Source organism: Cuculus canorus, chromosome 8, assembly GCF_017976375.1.
Source record: "Cuculus canorus isolate bCucCan1 chromosome 8, bCucCan1.pri, whole genome shotgun sequence".
Taxonomy (NCBI): Eukaryota; Metazoa; Chordata; class Aves; order Cuculiformes; family Cuculidae; genus Cuculus; species Cuculus canorus.
Genome location: NC_071408.1, coordinates 26,518,516 through 26,541,692, shown reverse-complemented (window position 1 = coordinate 26,541,692; position 23,177 = coordinate 26,518,516). Strand labels below are relative to the sequence as shown.

General features: G+C 40.0%; 1 protein-coding gene across 11 annotated transcripts in view; it reads left to right on the top strand.

Annotated features, from left to right (window-relative positions):
- MAST2 (microtubule associated serine/threonine kinase 2) overlaps window positions 1–23,177 on the top strand; it is a 196,705-nt gene that overhangs the window by 161,517 nt on the left and 12,011 nt on the right. For all 11 annotated transcript variants that reach the window (XM_054073775.1, XM_054073774.1, XM_054073773.1 and 8 more), the window contains 13 exons: window positions 1,111–1,212; window positions 4,725–4,857; window positions 6,492–6,553; window positions 7,213–7,298; window positions 9,232–9,440; window positions 10,787–10,925; window positions 11,356–11,488; window positions 12,832–12,997; window positions 14,019–14,120; window positions 15,713–15,835; window positions 18,067–18,176; window positions 20,611–20,765; window positions 21,454–21,758. In XM_054073775.1, coding sequence (XP_053929750.1) covers window positions 1,111–1,212; window positions 4,725–4,857; window positions 6,492–6,553; window positions 7,213–7,298; window positions 9,232–9,440; window positions 10,787–10,925; window positions 11,356–11,488; window positions 12,832–12,997; window positions 14,019–14,120; window positions 15,713–15,835; window positions 18,067–18,176; window positions 20,611–20,765; window positions 21,454–21,758 — 1,825 coding nt within the window. The remainder of the gene's footprint in view (window positions 1–1,110; window positions 1,213–4,724; window positions 4,858–6,491; window positions 6,554–7,212; window positions 7,299–9,231; window positions 9,441–10,786; window positions 10,926–11,355; window positions 11,489–12,831; window positions 12,998–14,018; window positions 14,121–15,712; window positions 15,836–18,066; window positions 18,177–20,610; window positions 20,766–21,453; window positions 21,759–23,177) is intronic.

Genomic DNA, 23,177 nt, shown 5'->3' with positions numbered 1-23,177 from the left:
GCTCTGAATTTCTGCTTTCCTGTGTTTTTATTGTTCTTTTAGGTGATCAGCGGTGTGATTTAACTTCTTACCCTTATATGTTTTTTCCTTAGATGGTGCTAATGAGCGATGCTAAATGAACCTTTTAGTTTCTTGCTGCTTGAGTCCTTGTTGATAAAATATCGTTCCTATAAGCCACTGGGTCATTACCAGCAGAAGCTCATGGTTAAGTTCTGGATTCCGTATTTGTGGCTCTGCTAAAGCCTAATTTTCAGACCCTGGTACAAAAATAGCTATACTTTGTTTTAATGTGTCATTGGAACCATCTTTTTATCACCCTGCAATGAAGTACTATTTTATTTGTACTTCAGGACTCATAATGCAACCATCATGCACTTGAGCAAAGGAAGAATAATTTGGGGGCGATTGTTCAAATTTATCTTTAGGTTTTTGGGGTTTTTTTACATTTATTTTAGTGTGTTTATTGTTATAAAAAGACACCTTGTGACACTCCCCCACCCCCTTGTCTTCATACTGAAATCTGGTAAAATAAAAGGGATGGACAAGAAAAAATACTCTAAATTAGGTTTCTATATGCTCTTTGCTTTGCTTGTGTGCTTGGTCTTACCTAACAAACAATACAGTGCTGCAGCTGTTCAGCAGAATTTATAAAAATAAATAAAGAGAAGCTAAAGTTTAGGTTTTCCTTGATGATGAACAGAAGTAATTCAAATTCTAGCTGAAAGTAGAGCCTAGAAGTATGTGTAGCTGTTAGTAATTATCTAGACATCAGTATTGGGTAGAAAGTAAAACTAAAAAAAAAAGTATTTCTATTTTCATTTAAATAAATAAAATAAAAACACATCATAACTAATATAATTGATAGGTCATAAAATGCAAATAGAGCCTTTGAAATATCTCTTTTGTGATGAAAGGAGTCAGTTGTAATGGAAAAGCTATATGTAACTTGGCATCCTTGAAGGAGCCGAGATTGGTGCCTGCCCTGACTCAGTCATGCCTTCGCTGCTCAATTACGATGCTGAGCTGGTGATTGCTCTGCGTTCACCATCTCGCATATAAAAATGAAGGGTTCACTGCTAGGACCATAATGTGATGTTCTGCTCTCCACAGGCCCACGAGCGATCCGAGAGCTCCGAGGTTGCCTTCGTTACCCAGCTTGTGAAAAAGCTGATGATTATCATTGCACGACCAGCTCGGCTGCTTGAGTGCCTGGTAAGTTTGGTCATTGGGAGAATGCATCTATGATCTAAAGGGTCTGCTGTGTGTTTGAGAACATAAGAATCACAAAGCCTTCAAGAGAAAGCTTTAAATTCTCATGAAAACATTGATAAAAAAATAAATCAATATTAAAAAAAAAAAAAAAAGAAGTCCTAAGTGTCTTTTGCATTAATCTACACTTATCTTTCCAGTGGGGTGTCAGCTGCAACAGCAGGTAATTATATTTTACTATAATGTTTATGGCTCTGGAGCCAGATGTAGCTGTTGACATAATTTCATGCTATTAATAATTGATGCTGCCTAATTTTCCTCGTGCTGTTAGGTACAGCGAAGAGGGTGCAAAGGTTTGGTGTGTTTATGGTGCCCAGAGAGCTGTGCTAAGGAAGAACAGTCACTAAGGAAGAAGTTCCTTCCATTGATAGTGTTTGGGCTTATGGACTTGAACTCTTACTGTAGATCCAGCAATTGCAAAGGAAAACTGGTGTCAGGTTTTCCTGCTGGGAACACACGGGGGGATAGGCCAGTGAGACATCCAAGCAGATTTGGAAGCCTAGGTTTGAAATCCTCTTTACTGCTGTTGGCCGACATGGAAAAGCAGATCTCGTTCCTCTTTTAACAACTTACTCTGGCTAACAAAGATATAGGTTTGGTGTCGTTTTTCTTTTTTTATTTAACCCTATAAAACAGTGAAAAGTGTTTAGACCATCCCAGTTAAACAAAACACTTGTGTCCTGAAGTCCTGCAACTCCAAAAATATTTTGTAGGTCCAGTGGAAAAGCAGCCTCAACCTCCATTCTCACTGTGATGCCATGGCAGGAGGGTTAATATAGACCTTGGGTATATATGACAGAGGTGATCAGGCCTCTGATGTACACAGTGTGGTGGTGGTTGTTGGTTAGAGGAGTCAGATCTGTGACTGCATTTCAAAAGGGTGTTGAAAAGTTGGTGAGAGCGTAGGGAAGAGTCACTGAAAGTTGTTGGAGTGCTGGAGAAGGTGTCACAAACCTACGGTGGAAACTTATGAGATAGCAGGATGAAACTTCATGGCATGTTGAAGCACCCAATTTTATGGTTCTTTCTGGACATAAAAATGATGAGGAAGCAACATTTGGTTGAGATGTTAGAGAAGTTGGCTAAATTAGGAATCTGTGGCTGGATATAAACACTTATCGTTTGAAGCACATTGAGGGCAGCGTGTCCATGGGTGACTTTAATCACTGGAGTCACTAGAAGATAAACGAAGTTTGCAGAACTTTCTTTGACAAAGTAAACAAGAGCAATCCAACCTTTCCAGTGTTACCAGTTTTTGAAAACATCTGCAGAAGTACTGAGAACCAGTAGACTTCGGAGGACTCCCTTATTCCTCCTCCAAGCTTTGCTGTGAACCCTGTAGCACAAAGAAGACCGTTGTCAGTGATGAAGATAAGGGCTGCACAATGAGCAAGACAGATGCCTACGCTTGCAATCTTGTGATTAAGATTTTTGTGACTCCAGTTATCTTCCAACACTTCAAAATGTTTTTTGTTTTTTTTTTTTTTAAGTGAAGGCAATGAATAAAGGAAATAAATTTAAGCTTATTGTGTTTGTATTTGCGGAGTTCACCATTGTTATTTACACTTTGCCTACACTCTTCTAGCAACACAACGTCTAGGGAAACATGAAACCTCAGCTTTGTGAGCACATCTCAAATGCCTGCAAGCAGTCCCAAACTCAAGCCAGCTTTTAGCTGCAAATCCATAGGTGTCCAGGTTCCTCCACTATTTTCTGCACCTGATGTTCTGCAAAGTGAGTGGGAGCAGGTGGAAGCAGTGAAGTCATTGTGATTTGAGTGATGAACTCCAAAACATGTAGTGACAACCTTCACAATGGAGTGGCGAGTGTTCAAAGTGTAAAAATAGTAGTTGGCTCTCTATGAGTCCTGTCTGTATTTTTAACCTGTAGTGCATTTCTAGCAATTTTTTCCCAAATGTATATTTTATTTTGCTGATATGAAAAATTAAGTATTAACATTCCGTTTATCCCATAAAAGAATAAGAAATATAGTAATGGGTAGTACACCATTTCAATAGCTTTGGAACTAAATTTCATTTTTTTAACAAATTTTTTTTGTAATTTAACCTTTAGCTTCAGTTGTTTCTGAATGTATAAATGTTTTTTCTTAGATTTAAAATTAAGAATAATTTTAGTAACACAGCTCATTCTTATTTCTTCCTTGTAAATGAACTAACTGCCTTAAATGAACTGGCCTTGTTTGTGAAGGCTGTGGTTACTTTCATGGGAATGAAGGCATTGTGAAGTATTTTAAACTTCAGTTATTTGGCTTCGGTTTGTATTACTTGCTGGACTGTGAAATATTTTATTTACAGACTGAGTCTCTGTGCTCTCTTTTCTCTTACACTGTTGACCACATTCAAGTCTGTTCCTTTCTGATGCCCTCACAGCAATAAGATAGAACTCCTCCCCTTTTTTCCTTCCATTTCACTAGAAATTATTAGAAGTCTGCAAAGAAGCTCATCGATGGTGAATGATAAAGTTTATAGGGCAGAGTTGAATTTGACTGGTGAGGTTGCTTCTAAGCAGAGTGCTCCTGCTCCCAAAACCTTGTCTTTTATTTCCAGCCATATCTGTCAGTTTGGTAACAGAGATGACACCTCCTTCTAACCTTTTCTTGCTCTAAGATCATTTACACCAAGACTGAGTGGAGTATGTAGAAAGTGAAATATTCTCTGCTGATAAAATAGCAATTGCTGGTTTATTAGTAATTTCACTAGCAATTGCTAAGGCTGGGACAGTTACAGAACTGGGTGAGTGTATGGTTTGATCAGAAGTGATGTTTCTTAGATAGAATCGTAGAATCATAGACTAGTTAGGGTTGGAAGGGACCTTAAAGATCATCTAGTTCCAACCTCCCACTAGATCAGGCTGCCCAAGGCCCATCCGACCTGGCCTTGAACACCTCCAGGCATGGGGCACCACAACCTCCCGGGGCAACCTGGGCCAGGGCCTCGCCATTCTCATAATGTAGAAATTCCTCCTTATGTCTAGTCTAAATCAGCAATATTTGAAAGCAGGAGAGATTTATATTGACTTAATTCACCTGTCAGAGGTGGCAGAAGGTGGCACCTCAAGTCCTCATCACAGACCTTCCCTGGCACATCTCAGTGTGACAGAACTGGGAGGTGTGTCCACATTGATGCTTATGTTATCATCACTGTATTATCTGATAACCTGGGTTTCGTTCATAAGAAGTTCCTGCAGCCCTTGTCCTGTTTTGATTTGCAGATCTAAGCCAGTGGACATCCTGCAGGCTGTAAATAGCTGCCATTTTTGGAGAGGGAGGTGGTCTGCATTGACTTGCTTGTTGTAACTACAAATGTTTCACATCGCTGCTGAGCCCAGAATTAACTTCGGATGTTTCTGAGGAATCTCGTGTATGGGAGAAGAACCCTTTGTAATTGTAAAGCTGAATCATTTACCCCTCTCTGTCTCTCACTACCTCGCTGTAGGAGTTTGATCCTGAAGAGTTCTACCATTTGTTAGAAGCTGCAGAAGGCCATGCCAAGGAAGGGCAAGGGATTAAATGCGACATTCCTCGTTATATTATCAGCCAGCTGGGACTCACCAGGGATCCCCTGGAGGGTGAGAACTTGTTTTGTATTCTCCAAACTACTGAAAGAGTAACCAGATCTCCTGGTCACAACATAGCTGAGGAGGCTTTTATTTTAGTGGTTTAATTTCTGGACCGTTTTTCTTTATTTTCCTATTTGCTGTCAAATTCTAGCCTGTGCTTTCCAGCCCCATGTCTCAAAGGAGTGTTTCTGGGATAAGGACTGCACATCAGCAGTGACAGTTCTTTACTTATGATGTTAATAATGTCTCCCTGTATTGTCGCTGAAACAATGTTAGAAAATGGCTTTATGATTTAACTGTTTTCTCTGTGCTGTTGGACAGTAAAAGTAAATTTACCTGTTATTTTTCTGACCCGCCTGCCTGCTGGTGGCCTAACTGGAAAGTATCCTCTCATCCCACTTTGTTGCCCTCTCTAGAAAAGTACATTTGTTCTGATTTGTCATGAGAAACCAGAATCAGTATGAATTTTTGGTGCATATGAGATTTTATTTTTACATCTTGCATAACAGCAAAACTAAAAAGAGCAATGCTTTAGAAGAAAGTAACAGCTTTTCTGCTAGATCTCAGAATTGCATATGGTAAATTGAGTATGCTGTAAACGTACAGAGGCACAGAAGATCCTAACTTTGGAATTTGTGAGTTAATATTTCTGCCTGGCTGAATCTCTTCTCCTATGACAAGTTTTATGAGCGTGCACAGCTTGCTCAGCAACAATAGAAAGTGTGACAGAGACTGGAGGTTACTGTGGAATATTTCAGCAATTGAACCGTACTTCTTGTTTTCTCAGGAGAGCATAATTTTAGCATAAATTAGTAGTCTGGATAGGACTAGTTTAACTTCTGTGCTGTTTACTACCAGAATGACAGTGACAGGTTGGCTTCAAGCGAAGAGCTCTTCAGGAAAATTTCTACCAAAGATTGCTAAATGCAATTTAATAGCATTTGTTGAAATCTGACATTAAAGGGAAATTTCCTTTGATCCCTGTCATGGGAGAGAACCTTTCCATCACTAATTCCCCTTACTAAAGTCAAATTTTCTTTAGAAATGTGTAGAGATGTCAAGGTGCCTTATTTCCTTTCTGTAGGGAGGGCACCCAGAAATGTCAGTGATGTCTGCGTAGAGACTAGTGGTTAGTGTAGGATTTGATTTTGCAAAGTTTATAGCATCTCCTAAGACAGCTGAGTAGCCTAAACTAACCGACTTTCTCCCGGTTTGCTGCCGCTCAGCATTTTGCAGAATCGGACACATTTCATGGGGAGAGGTCAATTGAAATTTAATGCTTTTTCAGAGTACAGAGATGCCACCATCCTAAATGCAGACATATATGCATGGAATAGGTTTTAATATTAACTAGCTAGTGGTTTCCCCAGCCTTGCATTTATTGCTTTTGCATATAGAGGCCACCTAGAATAAGTCAGGCTGAAATTAGAACAATTAATTATATTCATCTTTGTATAAAATACTGCCTACAGCTTAAAAGATGTTAAAGGTTATCACTGTATAATTAGGGTGACTTTTTACACGGGGAAGAAAAGTCCTTCCTCGTCTGTAAGCATCTCTTAAAATCCTGTTTGTCTTGTATAAACAAAGAGAATAGTGTTTGATTGAGATCATTAGGAGTAATCTTTACTCTTTCTTTTCAGAAATGGCCCAGCTGAATAGCTATGACAGCCCAGACACTCCTGAGACAGATGATTCAGTCGAGGTAAAGCAGTAATACGCTCTGTCTAGCGCTTTTTTTTTTTCTCTAAAAGAAGTAGTCTACAGTCACGAATTAATTATAATGCAGAGTAATTTAAATTTTAAAAAGTGCTGACATTTAAAAGCGCATGTTAAAACTAGTGTTTACATGAACAAATGCGGAAATCTCTGTACTGTGGTGGTGAAATGCTTAAAAGTTGTGAACAGGCATTAGCATCAAGTTTTTGGGGTTTTTTTTTTTTTTTTTTAAGAATTCCAAGCAAAAGTCATCTGGAGAAATTCTTTACATCTGCATTTGTAAAATACCTGTTAGTGATGGGTATTGCAGAGAGTTGGCTTTAATAATGGACCGCTGTCCATATATAATTATGTAACTCACTGGGTTTCAAAAACCCTTAGTTGTTTAGTTTATCGATATTTTTAAAATGTAATGTTCGGGAAAGGCCCGAATCTTGTAGTCCTCTGATTGTGCTAATAATTGTGGAGGGAATCTGCAAGGGCCCTAGGGATACAGGCAATTATCTTAAAGTTTGAAAACTTCAGTGGGGTAGAAATTGATTGAGTTTGGGTGAATGCTGCTTAAGAAGAAAAGGACAAAAAAAGTGACATGTAGAATGAAGTAATTTCTGCTCTGATTTCCATTTTTTTGTCTTCTTTCCCTAGAGCCGTGGGGCCTCTGTCCAGTCAAAGAAAACTCCATCTGAAGAAGAGTTTGAAACTATTAAACTAATCAGCAATGGTGCTTACGGGTAAGGCTTTTAGACTTTGCTTTAGAGGAAAAAGCCCTTCCCTGCTCAGGGAAAGGCGATAGCAAAGTTTTTATTGGGTCAAAAGCATTGTTTGGTTGGATCTTACAGAGCTTCCAAACTTGTGATGTTTTCTGCATTCTTCTGGGAGATGCCATTTCTTGCACGTTCTTGGGGTTTCTTAGACAATAGCCCCTGTTCTTGGACAGAGTTTCTGGTGGTGAAGTGCTTACATTGTGCTGAACTGACACAAAACTTCTAGCTCAGGAAAATAGTTGCCCTATGTTAAAGCTTTCAGAATACACTATTCCTAATTCCTCTGTGGTACAAGTTTTCTGAAGCCCTTTCTAGCTGTGACCTCAAGCCTGTTTTTTCAGTATCTGTAGTATTTCTGTACTGTTTTTTTTTATGGTAGGTAGGTAAAACAGACACTTAAGAGCCATAGTTTGAGATGATAAAAACATTTTCCCTAAACATTGTCTCTAGGGAAAGCAATCACCTAGTTTATTGTGAGATTTCCTAAGTAATAATAAAAAAATGTAGTACCATGAGTCTGAGAAAATTATTTTGCACCGATTTCCTTATTGCTTATCAAGGCAGTCGGTATTTCCTTTTGTGCTGGAGCGTTAAGTCCTGTGATTTGTGTTTGTTTAAAGGCTAAATGAGTGAGGCTAAAATTCTGTAGCTGCAAATGGTGTTGATGATTCATTGAAACAGCAAGAATATTAAGGGAGAGAGAGTTTATGCTTTTCCATTCTTTGGTGTATTCAGATTCTGTATGTAACATACGTGGCTGCTTGTGAGCACTTGAAATGCCAAAAGAAATGCTAAAATTACATTGGGGCAAATCTACTGTGAGAAGTAATACAGTCAAAATGCTGTTAGATTTTATTATCCATTGGAGAATCCAGAGTGAGGTTGGTTGGGTAAAATTTTAACTGCCTGTACAAACTTATCCAGTATTTCAAAGACGTTTCCTGACTCTTGGCAGTTCACAAAGCCTTAGCAGTGATGGTCATTACATTGTAACTGAGAAGCAGTGATGTTCGGTAGGGCATAACAGCAAAACCTGAGCGTGTGCTTGGGTCTTTTGTTGATGTGGGTGCTTAGTTAACAGCAACTCATTTTTAAGAAATAATATGTGGAAAAGGTGTAAGCATATGGTTTTGGTCAGCAAAGACACAATGGACCAGGTCAAAGAGGCACGTTGTTAGACACAAAGATTTTGTACATATTCAATCATATTTCTGCATAGACCCCATGATTTAAATGTAGCTTTGTGGAAAAGGGAGAAAGAGGTGGTAGATTTGCTGTTACTTATATTTGTCTTTATACTGGGTGTGTTTTATAGTCAGCTGCTGGTGAGACACAATACCATGTTAAATGTAATACACTCCAGAGAAAAGGAAACAAGTACTGATTCAATAAAGCAGGCAAACTGAATGAAAATTTATTTCCAAACTGTATTATTAATGTGCAGGAATCTAATGATCTGCAAATGATAGAAATGTAAGAGAGACTTTTCTGAAGGAAATCCCTGGTGGTGGTGTTGCGTCAAATAAATTTATGGAGTTTAGAAAGAAATCATGCTGATTCCATATGTTCTGGACAATTTTTTAAGTAAAATGGTGACTGTAGTGTTGAAAAATACCTGCCTCTATGCAATGGCGCTTAAGGAAGTTTGTGACATTTGTGTCTGAACTATCTTCTTGTTAGTCCCATCAGCGAAAATGGTGCTTAATTTAAGAAGATGGAGTAGCTTTTGGAAGGAAGCATTATGGAGTTCCTTCTTTTCTAGGGGAGATTATCACTGAGATGGGATTTTATGGAGGCACAGATAAGTGTCAGGATCCATCACTGTTTAAAACAAAACAAATCAAAACAAACCAGTTTGAACTGAAGATGGAACTTTTCCTTTTGGATTTTGGTTTTCTAGAGCAGTGTATTTGGTGCGACATAAGACCACCCGTCAACGCTTTGCCATGAAGAAGATCAACAAACAGAACCTAATTTTGAGAAACCAGATCCAGCAGGCTTTTGTGGAGAGAGATATCTTGACGTTTGCTGAGAACCCCTTTGTGGTCAGCATGTTCTGCTCCTTTGAGACTAAGCGCCACCTGTGCATGGTCATGGAGTACGTGGAAGGTATGGTTGTCATTATCTACACCTGCAAAGGGAACTTAAATAGGGTGGACGTGTGGCGGTTATGCACTGTGTTTAGCTCATTAAGGATGATGTTTCCGAGTAATTTATAAGATATACTTTTGAGTGTTAGGCTGATCAGTGCAGAGCTCTGAACAGAATAAACGGGAAGGCCGCCTCCTGCATGCGCTATTGTTTTCTTCATGGAAAGCGAGCTCAGTCAGCCCTGCAGTCACAGGGCAGGTCGTGATGCCCTTTCAGGGAGGAGTGTACGGACTGCTTGGGCTGAGCTGGAGAAATGAGTCATTCTACCGCTTAGTGCAGTTCAGCGTAAGGAGATACTCCATTTGCGAATCCCCATGACTAATACAACATGATTGCAGTGGAGCTGAGGAAACACAAAGCTACATGTAGAAAACTGCTGGGGTCAGAAGTTAGCACAAACTTTCTAGTTCTCGCTGGGAAGAGATCCTCCCACTCTCCTATAGGATGGCATGGCTAGATCCATAGCATGTTCCCTTGGCATTACAGCTGGAAAAAAGACAGTTAAAAAACACCACCAAGGAGCACAATATTTGTTCTTCAATTGCTTTTTTTAAAAGAGGTTGCTATTTCGTGCTGGGGGGCTGTGTGTGTTTTGCTAATTCTTTGGAATTTTATTTTATCACTGTATCTTATTGTAAGCAATATATTTCCACTGGCGGATAGGATTAATTTCTTTTACATGGCTTGATTGACTGGGTGTTTATGAGAAATAAGCTTATAGTTATTGTATGAGAGCTCTTTTAGGTAAATTAGTGGAATGAAAACAGAAGTCTTGATATAACAATTTTTAATATTAATTCCTATTTGCAAGTAGACATGAAGATCAAATGAAATGTATTCCATAAGAAGCTTGAATCAGGGGCCCACAGACTTATTTTCACGAGTACTACTGTGCCCAAAGGCATGGCTAACCTGTTCATGTGTAGGGAGAGCCAGTTAGTAGTTAAAGAGGTATTTACTTACTCTTTTAAGAAGCTAGTATACCTGAAGTAGTATGTGTGTCATTGATGGAAAGCAGACTTTTATAGAGATGCCAAACTGTCATAAACTGCCCTTTGGAAACGGCATCTGTACAGTTCTTGAGCAAGCATGCCCAGCATATACGGATTTCACTGTTCCCAAGATTTTAATATTTATTTGAAGCTCAACACAGAGAGTAGAGAGCAGTCTAGAATTCAGGCTAAGAGGATTGAGAGAGACAGTCTTTAGGAAACAAACTCTAATCTGGTATTGCAGACCAATAGCTGTTCTTTCTTACTGACATTTGCCATTTTGCTGTACCATATTTGCAACTTTTTGTCTAGGAGGTGATTGTGCTACACTTCTCAAGAACATTGGTGCTCTACCTGTTGATATGGCAAGGATGTATTTTGCTGAGACTGTTCTGGCATTGGAGTATCTACACAATTACGGGATTGTTCACCGGGACCTAAAGCCTGATAAGTAAGTCTTTAGTTCTTCAGAAGCTGGAGGGAGAGAGACGGTTCTTTAAGGGCTTTCTCCATAGGCAAGAGGACATGGGTGCTAGAGACAGTAGGGATATTTGGTGGCATCTGACATGTAGGAGATTTTATGGAGTCTCTTGCTACTGATGCAGAACCAGATAGACTCTGGGAAAGGGTGGGAAGGACATCTTCAGATACTATCTCAAAGTTGTTGCCACACTGATGAAATTATGATAGAAGGTAGTCTGATTTCTAGTTGCTTTGGCAGCTCTGTGGTGTTTGGTTGCATAGGAGGCTTCTTTCAGGTGTTTGATGGGACCATAATACCGAAAACCTCCTTAAGCATTATCTTGTGTTCTTTTTTTAAATTGCTTTTGAGAAGCAATTAATTGAATAAGGGATTATTTTGCTGCTTCTCTTTCTTCTAGTCTCCTGATAACTTCCATGGGTCACATTAAACTAACAGATTTTGGACTGTCTAAAATTGGGTTAATGAGTCTTACAACTAATCTTTATGAGGGACACATTGAGAAGGATACCAGGGAATTCCTGGACAAGCAGGTAAGCTGAAAAATTTTGTCTGTTGATGTGGGATCAGATGAAGGATTCTGTCTTGGGATAAAATTGGAGTTTGTAGCACTTCCTCTCTGCCTCGATGCTGTGCTGTGTGCCTTGTAGAGTGGGAGGTAAAGATACAAGTCCATTCCCGTATTTGTGTGTAAATTGGTATTATTTGTTATTGCATCTTCTTGTTTTGGAGTGAGGCACTTCAGCTCTTAGTTTGAGATATTGAATGTGTGGCCCAGGCAGCAGTGCAGGTGTGAACAGAAGTTGGCTTAGGGATGCAACACTCATTTTGCTGGAAGGTTGCTCCACGGTCTCCCCCTTCTGGTGCTTAGAAAGTTCATGTTTCTTCTATATGCTGCTGCTTATAATTTTGTCTGATGGCTTAAACATTGATTTTTATCCCCATGATGTTTACTATGGGTCATTCTTCTCCTTAGCCTTCCTTTTGGTAGGCTTAACTAGCTAAGTTCTTTTAGATAACAAGACAGATTTTCCTTTGATGAATGAAGAGCTCTTCCATGCACCTGTTTCAGCTTGAGTTGACAGGAACTGTGCTGTTCTGGGTGCAGGCTCACCAGTGCCTCATATAATGGGATTAAAAAGTACTTCTCTCTTCTGAGAATACCTAGGATCGCAGCTGAATTTTCTTTTTTTAGCTGTGCCAAGTGTTAATTCATCCTGGGGTATTGTCTTCCTTTGCTTCTGAGTAACGATGCTTTTTCTAGCAGGGACTCTCTTTAGTCACTAGATCATAGTCTTGCACTTTGCAGTGTTATATATTTTTACAACTATTTTGTTAATTGTTGCTGCTTCTAAGCCCAAGGCAACTTAGATCTGGCAATGTAATTTTCTTAGCTATTGTCTGTGCCAGCTGTACCTCCCAAGTTTAAATGCTGAAGTGTGTAATCATGCTGTGCTGCTAATTCTGCATCTGTGAAGCTAAATTCTGCTAGCAGAGATGTGAGAGGTTTGTCAAAACTCGGTTCCTGATAGCTATAGCTGTGCCAGCAGACATCCGTCAAGCAGACAGACTTATACACACGGAATATGCATTTTTCCCATATGTTTTGCTATACCAGCACCAAAGAACTCCTTAGCTGGCACGTCCATGCTAGAAACATTTCATGGTATGTGATATTATTTCTGTGCTGATAACGTGTTCCTCAAATGTAGACTCTTGCTCCGTGGAAGTAGTTCACAGCATAAAGCGGTTAGTGACAAAACATCACTAACTTCCTTGTAAAGCTCCGAGACGGAAAAGACAAAAGACAAAAATAAACTTTGATGTGAATTTGGCACGTTGTAGGTTTATTGCTTTCTTGTGTGTTTTTCTTGAGGTCTGTGGGACTCCGGAATACATTGCACCAGAAGTGATCTTGCGCCAGGGCTATGGGAAGCCCGTAGATTGGTGGGCCATGGGAATTATCCTGTATGAGTTTCTAGTTGGCTGTGTTCCTTTTTTCGGGGACACACCTGAAGAGCTGTTTGGACAAGTGATCAGTGGTACGTTTATTCTGTTCTGTTTTGAAGGGGTTTCAAAGTATGCTGTGAAGTGAAACTTCGACAATATTGAGCATCCATCATTGAGTCAGGAAAGACTGGGACTAAAATAATGGGGTTTAATTTTAAAGTATTTATCTTTCTGTGCCAAAGTAGCATCCATCTGATTCTAGCTATCCAAAGTTGTTGAGTTGCTTCACATCTTGCTAGATAGAACTGTCATTATGCCTGGTGTGGGAGTCGTGCAAATCCTTGTAGGATCAGGGGAACTTGTTTGGGGATTTTTCTGTTCTGTCTTTAACTTAAATGATGGAGAACATGAAAGGAGCAGCTGCCAAGTGGTCTCGGTCTGATTTTTGTTCTTGCTTCTGTAGGTACAAATATCAGGCAATTAGTAATTGTCTTATAAATGAAATAAAAAGAACGCTCTAAGGAAAACACATTGAAGCTGTTGTACTCTGTACCTTCATATCTTGTGGCTTTTTAAAACCTCTCTCCTGCTTGGAGTTGGAGAAGTGATTGCTTTGTGTTCTCACAGTGAATATGCCAATGAAAACATTTCCTATTGGGAATGCTTTATGAAACAGTAAATTTTTAACACAATTGACAAATATCCTTTGTGGAAAGCAAATTTCAGCAAAGAACTAAATATGATGCATGAAATAGTTACCTGTGAATTGTTCTCTCTGTTCCAAGTAGAACGAGCGTAGAATGTGCAGGCACGAGATACAGCAGCAGCATTGTCAGCACCATTGTTTATGGATTGTCATAGAAGTCCCATTTCATACTTTATTAATAGAGTTCTTAATGCTTTTTTTCTCCACAAGCACTACTTGGATTGACAGCAGCTTTAGCTGATGCTGAATTTTATGCATTTTGGAAAATGTCAATGCTTGAATTATATTAAGTATGCAAGCTTCTGAATTCAAGGTATTTACGATTCTAGGGCAATGTAGGAATGTGAATGGTTATTCAAATTGGTTGAGAAGCTGGTAGAAAATGTCAAGTCTTTTTTTGTCCCCAGATGAAATTGCCTGGCCAGAAGGTGATGATGCTTTGCCACCAGATGCCCAGGACCTAATTTCTAAGCTTCTTCGCCAAAATCCTCTGGAAAGAATGGGCACAGGTAGGCACATCGGGCATAGGAAAGTACTAGCCAGCAGCAGGAAAAGCAGCTATCTTGCCAGTGATGCGCTCTCCCCCGTGTTGAAAAATGCTCATTGAGAGCTGGGAAACAGTTTATACTGGGTTCAATGAATCTTGTGTGATGAAGAGAATTTGAGAATTAATGTAGATTCTGCATGAGTCAAACAGATTTGCCTGTCTTGTTTTGGGAAACAAGGAGCACCGTCAGCTCAGCAGCATAACTGCTCAAGGTTGTGCTGTTCCATTAAAGGCTTGAGGGTTATGTCTCCATTTGAACAGTGTATTATCAGATTTCTTTGAAGTTTTTTTTGAGGAAGGGCTTAATTCCCTGCATGGGTGTGAACTCCTGAGTGTAATGAAACAAATGAAAACTTTGCCATTCCTACAGGCCTGTACTGTAAAAGTCTTCAAGCATACAACAAAGTCTCTTTGGTGAAGTTGGGTGTATATGTCAATCTTTCTCTGTAGAATGTCAGATTTAAAGTTATACCAGTCAACATTTCTCATTTCCTGATAATAAATAACCATAATCAATCTCTAGCTGTGCTTTTGTTTTCAAATCAGCAATGTGGCTTCACAGCACAAGTTGTCTGTTTAATTGATTTGATTTAATTTTGGATTTCCAATTGGAGACTATACTTTAAGGATAAAATAGAAGCTAAATATATAACAATTCCTAAAGGTGCATGTATTCAGCAGACTTAACACACGTGCACGCAAGGGTGATGAATAGATCATGAATTAATAATAATATCAGATGTTTTTCACATGTTGTTCTTTACTTCAAATCCATGTACTTGAAAGATGTGGCTGTCATGGAAAAGATGTAGAGTTTCTTGCCTTATAAATTGAGTTGATGAACTGATTTTTTTGATTTCTTATATACCTGTAGTGCTGAGACTGCTATTCCACTTGGCATCTCATAGTGCCACTGGCACTCAGCAAACCTTTAATCTCTTTTCCTCTTCTAGTCTCTTTTAAAAAAAAGACAGTAACATCTTTTATTAATATTAATCTCATTTGAAGAAAAAATGCACATATACTAGTAGGATAATCCTTGGTTTCTCCTTCTGGATACCCAAGCTTCTGAGGTTAGTAACTAAATATACTAATTCAGGAAAATAGGTAAGCCCCTGCCTTCTTTTAAGCACACGGATGAGTTTATTCATGAGAATGGAGCCACTCACGTGCTAAGGTCCTTTCTGAGTTTCCTGTCTTTATTTAGGTATTAATAAGATGATATTTAGAGATTGGAAATTTTAAATTAAGATGTTAATTAGTTCTTAATCTTGTCATTTGCTGTGGAATGTTAACAGCAGACATTGTCTCCCAGCCAGTTTAGTCATGTTTTGTCATTAAACAGGAAGAAGAGGTGGGAAGGAGGAAATCTTGTTTAGATTTTATCCTGTATCACCACTTTGGTAAAAGGATAAATTGTTTCTCAAAATTCCTGGAAAATGTGTGACTGAAATGTACTTGGGTACATTCTTTTAGGCTCTTGATAGTTCTAGGGTTTGTTTTTCTCGTTATGCAAATGCTGAAATGCTCTGCAATAAAAGATGTTCATTTCAGGTAGTGCCTTTGAAGTGAAACAGCATCGATTCTTTAAAGATTTGGACTGGAATGGATTACTTCGTCAGAAAGCTGAATTCATCCCACAGTTGGAATCTGAGGATGACACGAGCTATTTTGACAGTAAGACTAAGGATTCAGCCTAAACGGCATCATATTTTTCTAGCATATTTCGTTTTTGAAATTATTAGACCTAAGTAATTGTTAGAAATTGAATAAAAGACTTGATGGGAATTGCTTTTAAAAGTTTCTGTTGAATGCCAAGTAGAGTTTCTTTGAAAGCAAATGAATTTTAAATGAAAAAATGTGGCTGCTGAAGTCAAATGGCCTCACACTGGTGCCTGTGGTCCTGTCAGCCATGGCTCTGCGGTTGTTCTGCTGGGTTTATTACAGTACTTCCAAAGCATTTGGTATATCCAACTTTGTTGAGTTTTTGAGCAATATTATCCTTCCCTAGTGACCATTTTCAGCCAATGAATGTTTCTTTTAAAAAAAAAAACAAATAAAACTCAAAACTTGAAGACAAGTATGTAGGGAAAATACTTTACAGATCTGAAGTGACTTAAATTGTTTTTACTGCAAGTGTATCACCTTATTTTAGTATTGTTAACTCTAATAAGATATGAAATGAAGTGCCTGTCTGGTGCGTATAAATGTCTGGGAACTGCTGTGGTATCAGTGCTATGTAAGATTCCTGGTATTTCCAGATAAGCACCAGACAGAGTTGGTACTCTTGGGAAAGAAGAGTGGAATGTCATGTGAGGGATGGAGAGGTCTCTATCCCCAGAGCCTCTGCTCCATAGCTTTTCTCAGTTGACCTGTGGAGCTGAGCAGGTGGAAAGAGTCTGGGCTTGTCGCTGCTCAAAGAGGTCTTTCCCCTCTCCAGCTGCAGCATAGGATAATACTGAGCCGTTTTACTTCTCTGAGCTATGGAAATTTCTGCCCTACTTCAATGGAATCTCTTCCATTCTCCTCCCAGGGCCACTGGACTCTCTGACTCCATATAAAGCACATTTTTGCTCTGCTCCCACGCTTTGCTCAGGGTGAAGGGAGCGAGAGAGCAGTCTGCCTCTAGTCCCTCGGCTGCCACGCTGCAAAAGCAGTGATCCTGTTTAAATAATGCATTTCCAGTTTGGGTAAGAGTCTTTTAGGTTAGGGGTTGGGTGGAGAGATAGCATGGAGAGAGAGAGAGACAGAAATCTCCAGGTACTCACTGCAGAGAGCAGTTTGAGTTCTGCAGAGAGGGCAGAGGTGGGTTCTGCATGTATTGAGGTTGTATTGGTACAACATACCTGTAGAAACTGAGGTGGTGGTGTGTTACTGCATCTAAGTGGACATAGAAACTTTAGGTCCAGTCACTGGATCGGGTCAGTGATGGGGAGAGGCTCAGCAAAGCAGCCATGAGTGGATCCCGGTGGGTAAAAGCACCACATTATGTTCAGTGGTGCAAATCACTGGGTCTGTCAAGTAAGAATGATTGCAAACTCCCCAGGTGCCAAGGCATGCTCAGCAGGTTATCGGGGTGACTTTGATGTGAGTCCTTTATAAACACTGGAATTCGCACGTCAGGAAATATCTCACTGAGACACTGATAAGAGTTGGTGTTGCTGTTATAAACCCTAATGCAGAAAATTTTAGAATTTATAAAAGTAGCTTTCTGGCTGATACAGTGCAGCAAATTTGGCTCAGTATAGCTATCTGTAGCCAAACTTATTAACGGCTCCCCCACAAAATCCAATGTGGCTGGTTTAGAAATCCAGTGCTTCAAATCTTAAAGCACAAAATCTCTTTGGAAGCAGTTTAGATTTTTGCATCAAAAAATAGCTTTGCATATTGGCAGCTTGCCCATTTTCTTTCACAAAATCTAATCCTTTTTCTAGTCATAGGAGGGGGAAGAGGAAATATTTTTGGGGGTAAATATTTCTGTTTTCTAAAGAAGGCTTGTATGTATGTATGTATGTATGCAGGACAGACTTTGTACAATCGTAAAGCTATTTATTGTAAATTGGGGTGGTGAATTGTTTCCGTGTTTCCATCTTTACCTATGTTTGCTGTAGGGAAGGAATAACCCTACCATGAGGGGTCTGCAGAATAGATACCTGCTGAGTATCAGCTGCTTTTAGGATGTAACATAGCTGATGATCTTAAGATGAAGTCAGATGGAAGGAGATATTCTTCGCTGCTAATTGTTCAGGATGAGCAAAACTGTCTGGACATGTCTCGGTATTAAGGAGAATACCCTCATGGTGTATGAACACTCAAAGTTCTTTCTAAGTAGACAATTAGGAATGCCTGAGCTATGTGAGTTCTCAGCCCTCCTTGCACTGATGAAATGTGCCACATCTTGTTGACAGCCCGTTCTGAACGGTACCAACACCTGGATTCAGAAGAAGAGGAGGACACTAACGATGATGATCACGTGGAAATTCGGCAGTTTTCCTCGTGCTCACCGAGGTTCAGCAAGGTAGGAGCATGCTAGCTTGTCGCAAGAACAAACCTAGAGAGGAACGCAGTTTCCTTGCTATGTATGGGGTAGGTTTTAATCATGCGGATGGTATGTGGGGATCACGTGTTGTTTAGTATTCACTGAGGAAAGAAAAAACTCTATACATCGTTTATTCTGAGATAGTTTGTGGCCTGTTAGAAGGGGAGTGGCAGAATAATTGGAGAATGAGATTTTATATTTCTTAATGTTTCACTAATATGCAGGGTACTGCGGAGGTCTCTTCTGCATCTGATACAGTCTGATGTTTTTATTAATGACTTATATGCTGCATAGGAAGTGTCCATAGCTTATTTGAAGAGTGTCATTCTGCAAGGGTCTTCCGGTAGATGACAAGGTGGCATTAGGATGAAAATTGATTTGGACATGTTGGAATGATGGTCTAAAATTAAAGAGTTCCCATGCACTAAGAGCACAGGTGAAGTTTAAACCTTTGGTGTTGTTCATTGTCTCAAATACAGCCTGAGGAACAAAAGACAAGGTGACGGTTTCAGAGAGAAGGATCTGGGCATCGTGAGTTAGATATACCAAATTATTGAAGCAAAAAGGCAATCACTGTACTGGGTGAGCAAGAAGATGCTGACAAATGAAAAAATCAGTAGGAAGGCTGTAGCTGGGGTACTCTGTCCTCTTCTGGGCAATGTTCTTGAAAATAACCATGGACGAGGAAAAGAGATCGAAAGGAAAGCAACAGGAATGGTCTGAAGTCTAGAAAACATGAAACCTAATGGGTTTCTAAATACCTAACTGCTAGACGGAAAGAAGAACACTGCCATTTTTGTTCTGTTGATACGAAATGATGGGCACAAAGAAGGTATAGGGTAGATGGTAAGAAAAAGTTTCCAATGTTGAACAGTAATTAAACACTGGCATGGGTTGACTGGGAAATTTGTAGAATTTCCATCTCTGATGGCTTTTAAGAACAGGTTGGAGAAACATCTGTCAGGTGTTACAAGAGAGCTGGTTCTGACCTGAAGTTGGGAAATGGAGTGGAAGCCCTGAGGAGGTCCCTGCTGGGCACGCTTTCTGGATTCAGGTCTGCTTAGGTCTCTCGTTCTTACTCAGGTGAACTAAAATAAACAGTTAGAAATCCGGGCATTTAGAAGTTGTACAACTGTACTGTTAGCTTGGATAAAACAAAGCATGTTTGTGCAGAGGCAGAAGGAAGAAGAAATGCTGTTTTGAGGTCAGGCCACTCTATGAATTATATATCCCTCTTCTTGATGAGGTGGGAGAAGGGCTTCTACTTAGAGCTTCTGAAAGATATTTTTGCGTTTCATGACAGTTCCTCCAGATTTTCACTACCAAAGTCAGTTTTGAAGCACCAGTTCATTCTTCTTTGCCCTCAGCCGGGCTACAGGCTGAAGTAACAGTTACCATTAATTTTATGGAGTTGCTCCTGATTTGCATCACCAAAAGTATGTTTAAAATTGGACCTAAGGATTGGTTGGGGTTTTGAAAAAGTTCTCAGGAATACGTAAGGGTTTCTTTTTTCTGCCTTTTCTCACTGTGAGTATTATTCATCTCTGAGACTGAGGCTTTTCTTTAGGGTTCAGTGTTTTTGCCACAAAGGGAAAAAGTTCACTTTTAATGAATTTATTTTAAGACCTGGAAAATTATGCAGCATTTGTAATGTGGGAGGCATAAAAGCCTCATTATATTTTGAAATTCTTGTCTGACAATTCAGCCATATGATTTATTAATAGTTATCTTGTTGATGCTCTGAATTTTTAATAACATTATTTTCATTAATCTCTTCTTATGTAAATTAGGTCCACAGTCAAGTGTAGTTTTAAAAGGCTGGATTTTTTTTTGCTTAATCATTTAATTATTAAAAGACGGCTGTAAAACCAAGAAAGGCACTTTCATTAAGCTGTCAGCATTATAGTGGATTCCTTGAGGAGGGCAGGACTTTTTTGTTCTGAAATAAGCTTGGGGCAATGCTGATAGACTGATGATAATGAAATGGGGTCAGGAGCGTGATGCCTATCACCAAATTGAGTTTGTGTAGTTAGATTTCAAGATCCAGATGCCAGCCTTCAAGGCCTGCGAAGCCTGCGTTAGCAATATCTCCTCTTAGATTTGAAAATCATTAAAACCAAAAATCAAGTCATTTCAAGAAGTCTTGCTATTTCTGTGGTGTGCTGGGCTGTTTTCTGAGGAAAGGTATAGGGTGCTGTTGTAAAAAAAACTGTTTAATATTTCTGAAGCTTGCCTTTTCCCTTTCCTCCCTCGCACGCTTTGAACGTGTCACGTCTGTACTGTACTCTTTAGTCAAAGAACATTGCCAAGTTCATGCTTTCAGGGAATATCTTCTATTTTGAGAGACATTACGCCTCCTGATCAGAAAAGACCGTGTAGATCTCTGTACAGAACGATCTTTTGCTGTATGCAGGTGTACAGCAGCATGGAACGCCTTTCCATCCACGAGGAGAGGAAGACTCCACCACCAACTAAACGGAGTCTGAGCGAAGAAAAAGATGACCGACTGGACAGCCTTGGTGGCTTGAAGAGTCGAGACCGCAGCTGGGTGATTGGATCTCCTGAAATGTAAGTTCTGTAGAACTAAATCTTTCAGTTTCTCATAGCGTCTGAGAGAGACCAACCTGTGCCAGAATTTTCTAAGACCAGCATTCGATCAGGAATGTTTCATATGATGTGTTTCCACAGGTGAAGCCTAAAGAGTGGAATAAATAGCTGAAAATGAATGTGTGGAAATGATATAGCTCTTATATCTACCCAATTAATTACTAACATCTCCTAATTTTGTAGCAAATACTTTAAATGAATTTAAAGAGATTCTAAACCTTAAGTAAAGATTTCATTTCTGGAAAGACAAGTTATGGTACCAACAGTATGTTTTTTCTGAAACATCAGTGAATCCAAAGTTCGGTGTTGCCAAACTTCTACCATTTGTCACAAATTACTGAAACTGTTAGGAAAGTCCGAAGTCTGGAAAGTTCAGGGTATTAAAAAAATCTTGTGTTCTAATGAAAAAGGCAGTAAAATATATGAATGCCCATATTTGGTTTTTTTCCTTCCTTTCTTAGGAGCTTAACAGTGGGCTCAGGTGTTGCTCCAAGCCCTTTCTGTTTTAAATCCTAATGATGTAGTTCCATCTCCTAACTTCACATGTTGACTTCAGATGTGTGAACTGAGTCTGCGCAGGGTTTACACCCTTTAAAGTTCATTATCTCCCTAGCTTAATTGAGGGGCTCTGTCTTGTTTTCTCTCTTAGATTGCGTAAGCGCTTGTCTATGTCTGAATCCTCCCACACGGAGAGTGACTCGAGCCCACCCTTGACGGTCCGCCGCCGCTGCTCAGGGCTTCTCGATATGCCCCGTTTTGCCATCTCTGCTGAGGATGAGGGAACTGTTCTGAAAAGGCCACAGTCTGAGGGGATGCTCTTATCCACTGTACAGTCACGGGAAGGGCTCCCAGTGCCCATTCCAGAACAGCCTGTGGAGCAAGAGCTGCAGGTGGAAGGTGATGCTGGACCCGCTACCCCCTCCACAGCCATCAGCAGCGCCTCAACGCTGACAGGTATGTGCTCAGTGTGATGGTCCCCAAGAAAGTCGTATTAGCTCGCAGACAACAACTTTGTAAAACTGTGGATTTGGATATCAGGTGATGTGGTTATCTCATGCTAAGTGGTTATGTTAGTATAGTTTTGTGGCCGTACTTGTCTTTAGAAGAACATTGGTCATCTGATCTCTTCAATTTTACATCTTATATTTCAGACCTGTAATTGCAAATAGATTAAGGTCTTCTCATGCTTGAGACCCATATGATCTATGCTTACGTACAACCACTGAGTGCCACAATAGTGCTGCTGAGGCAGCACTATTTTAAGCACTACAGCAAATCACTGGTGGGTTGGGGCAAAGAGAGTACGACTGTCAGCCAAACTGAAAGATCCATGCTTCCCTGTTTTTATTTATCGGAAAAGCTCTAGTTTGGAATCAAGACTGGAAATTTGCTAGAGGAGCAGGGTTTGTATTGGGGACATGCTACTTGCTGTCTCAGCCAGATATCTCAAAATGTAGCCAAGTTGCAGGCATGAAAAAAAAAGGCAGCATAGGTGCAGTAAAGCAGGTCTTAGAAGTCACTGTTTGACTTCTCAGAAGCTTAGGCTGTCCTGACACAATTCTCCAGCTCTGGGCTGAGCTGGACCTTCCCTGTGATGGTGCCCTGGGCTGCTGTGGTGCAGGGCTGGGCTCTTGGTGCTGGAGTGTCTCCAGCTCCTGCTCCTTTAAGGCCATTGGGAGGGCCGAGAGTGAAGTGCCTGTTTCTGAGAACAGAGGAGGCCAGAGCTGGGAACTGACAGAAAGTAGTAAGGAGGACAAAATGAAATTTGGACTAATGGAAGAGAGTGGGGAAGCTGAATTGGAGGTTAGCAAGATGGCATTTGAGAAGGAAGACGTACTTAGGGGAGGAACTAGGTTGTGGCATTGAAGAACAAGGACTAACTGGTAAGAAAATAAGAAATGTTACTGGGGGAACTGTGACCAAGCAGGCAAAACTATTGTGGAGTCAGAGTGGCAGCAAGACATGGACAGGGTGAAAGGCACTGGACAGATGTGATGGTGGATTGATAGCAGGAGGTGGATATGCCTTAGAGGAAATTTGCCTCCAGGCTAGAGTAAAGCCAAGATCCCCACATCTCATTATTCCTCTTCTGCAATGCAGTTGTGAAATTTCCTCCAAAATTGTCCTGCTCCTCTTCTATGGCCCATCCTCCCAGAACAGGCCATGTCATGTTCCATTAAACCACAGGAAAAGGTGTAGTAGTTAAGGAACATGCTTGGATGGCATAGGTGCCATAGTTGAACGTTAGTTTCTCGATTTCATACTGAAATCCTAGAAACATGTTATTAAGAGTATCTACAAGTTGAAATGGATAAAACTGAAGCTTCAGTGGGCAGCCTGCTCCCCTGAGCTTAATGCATTACAGAAATCTTT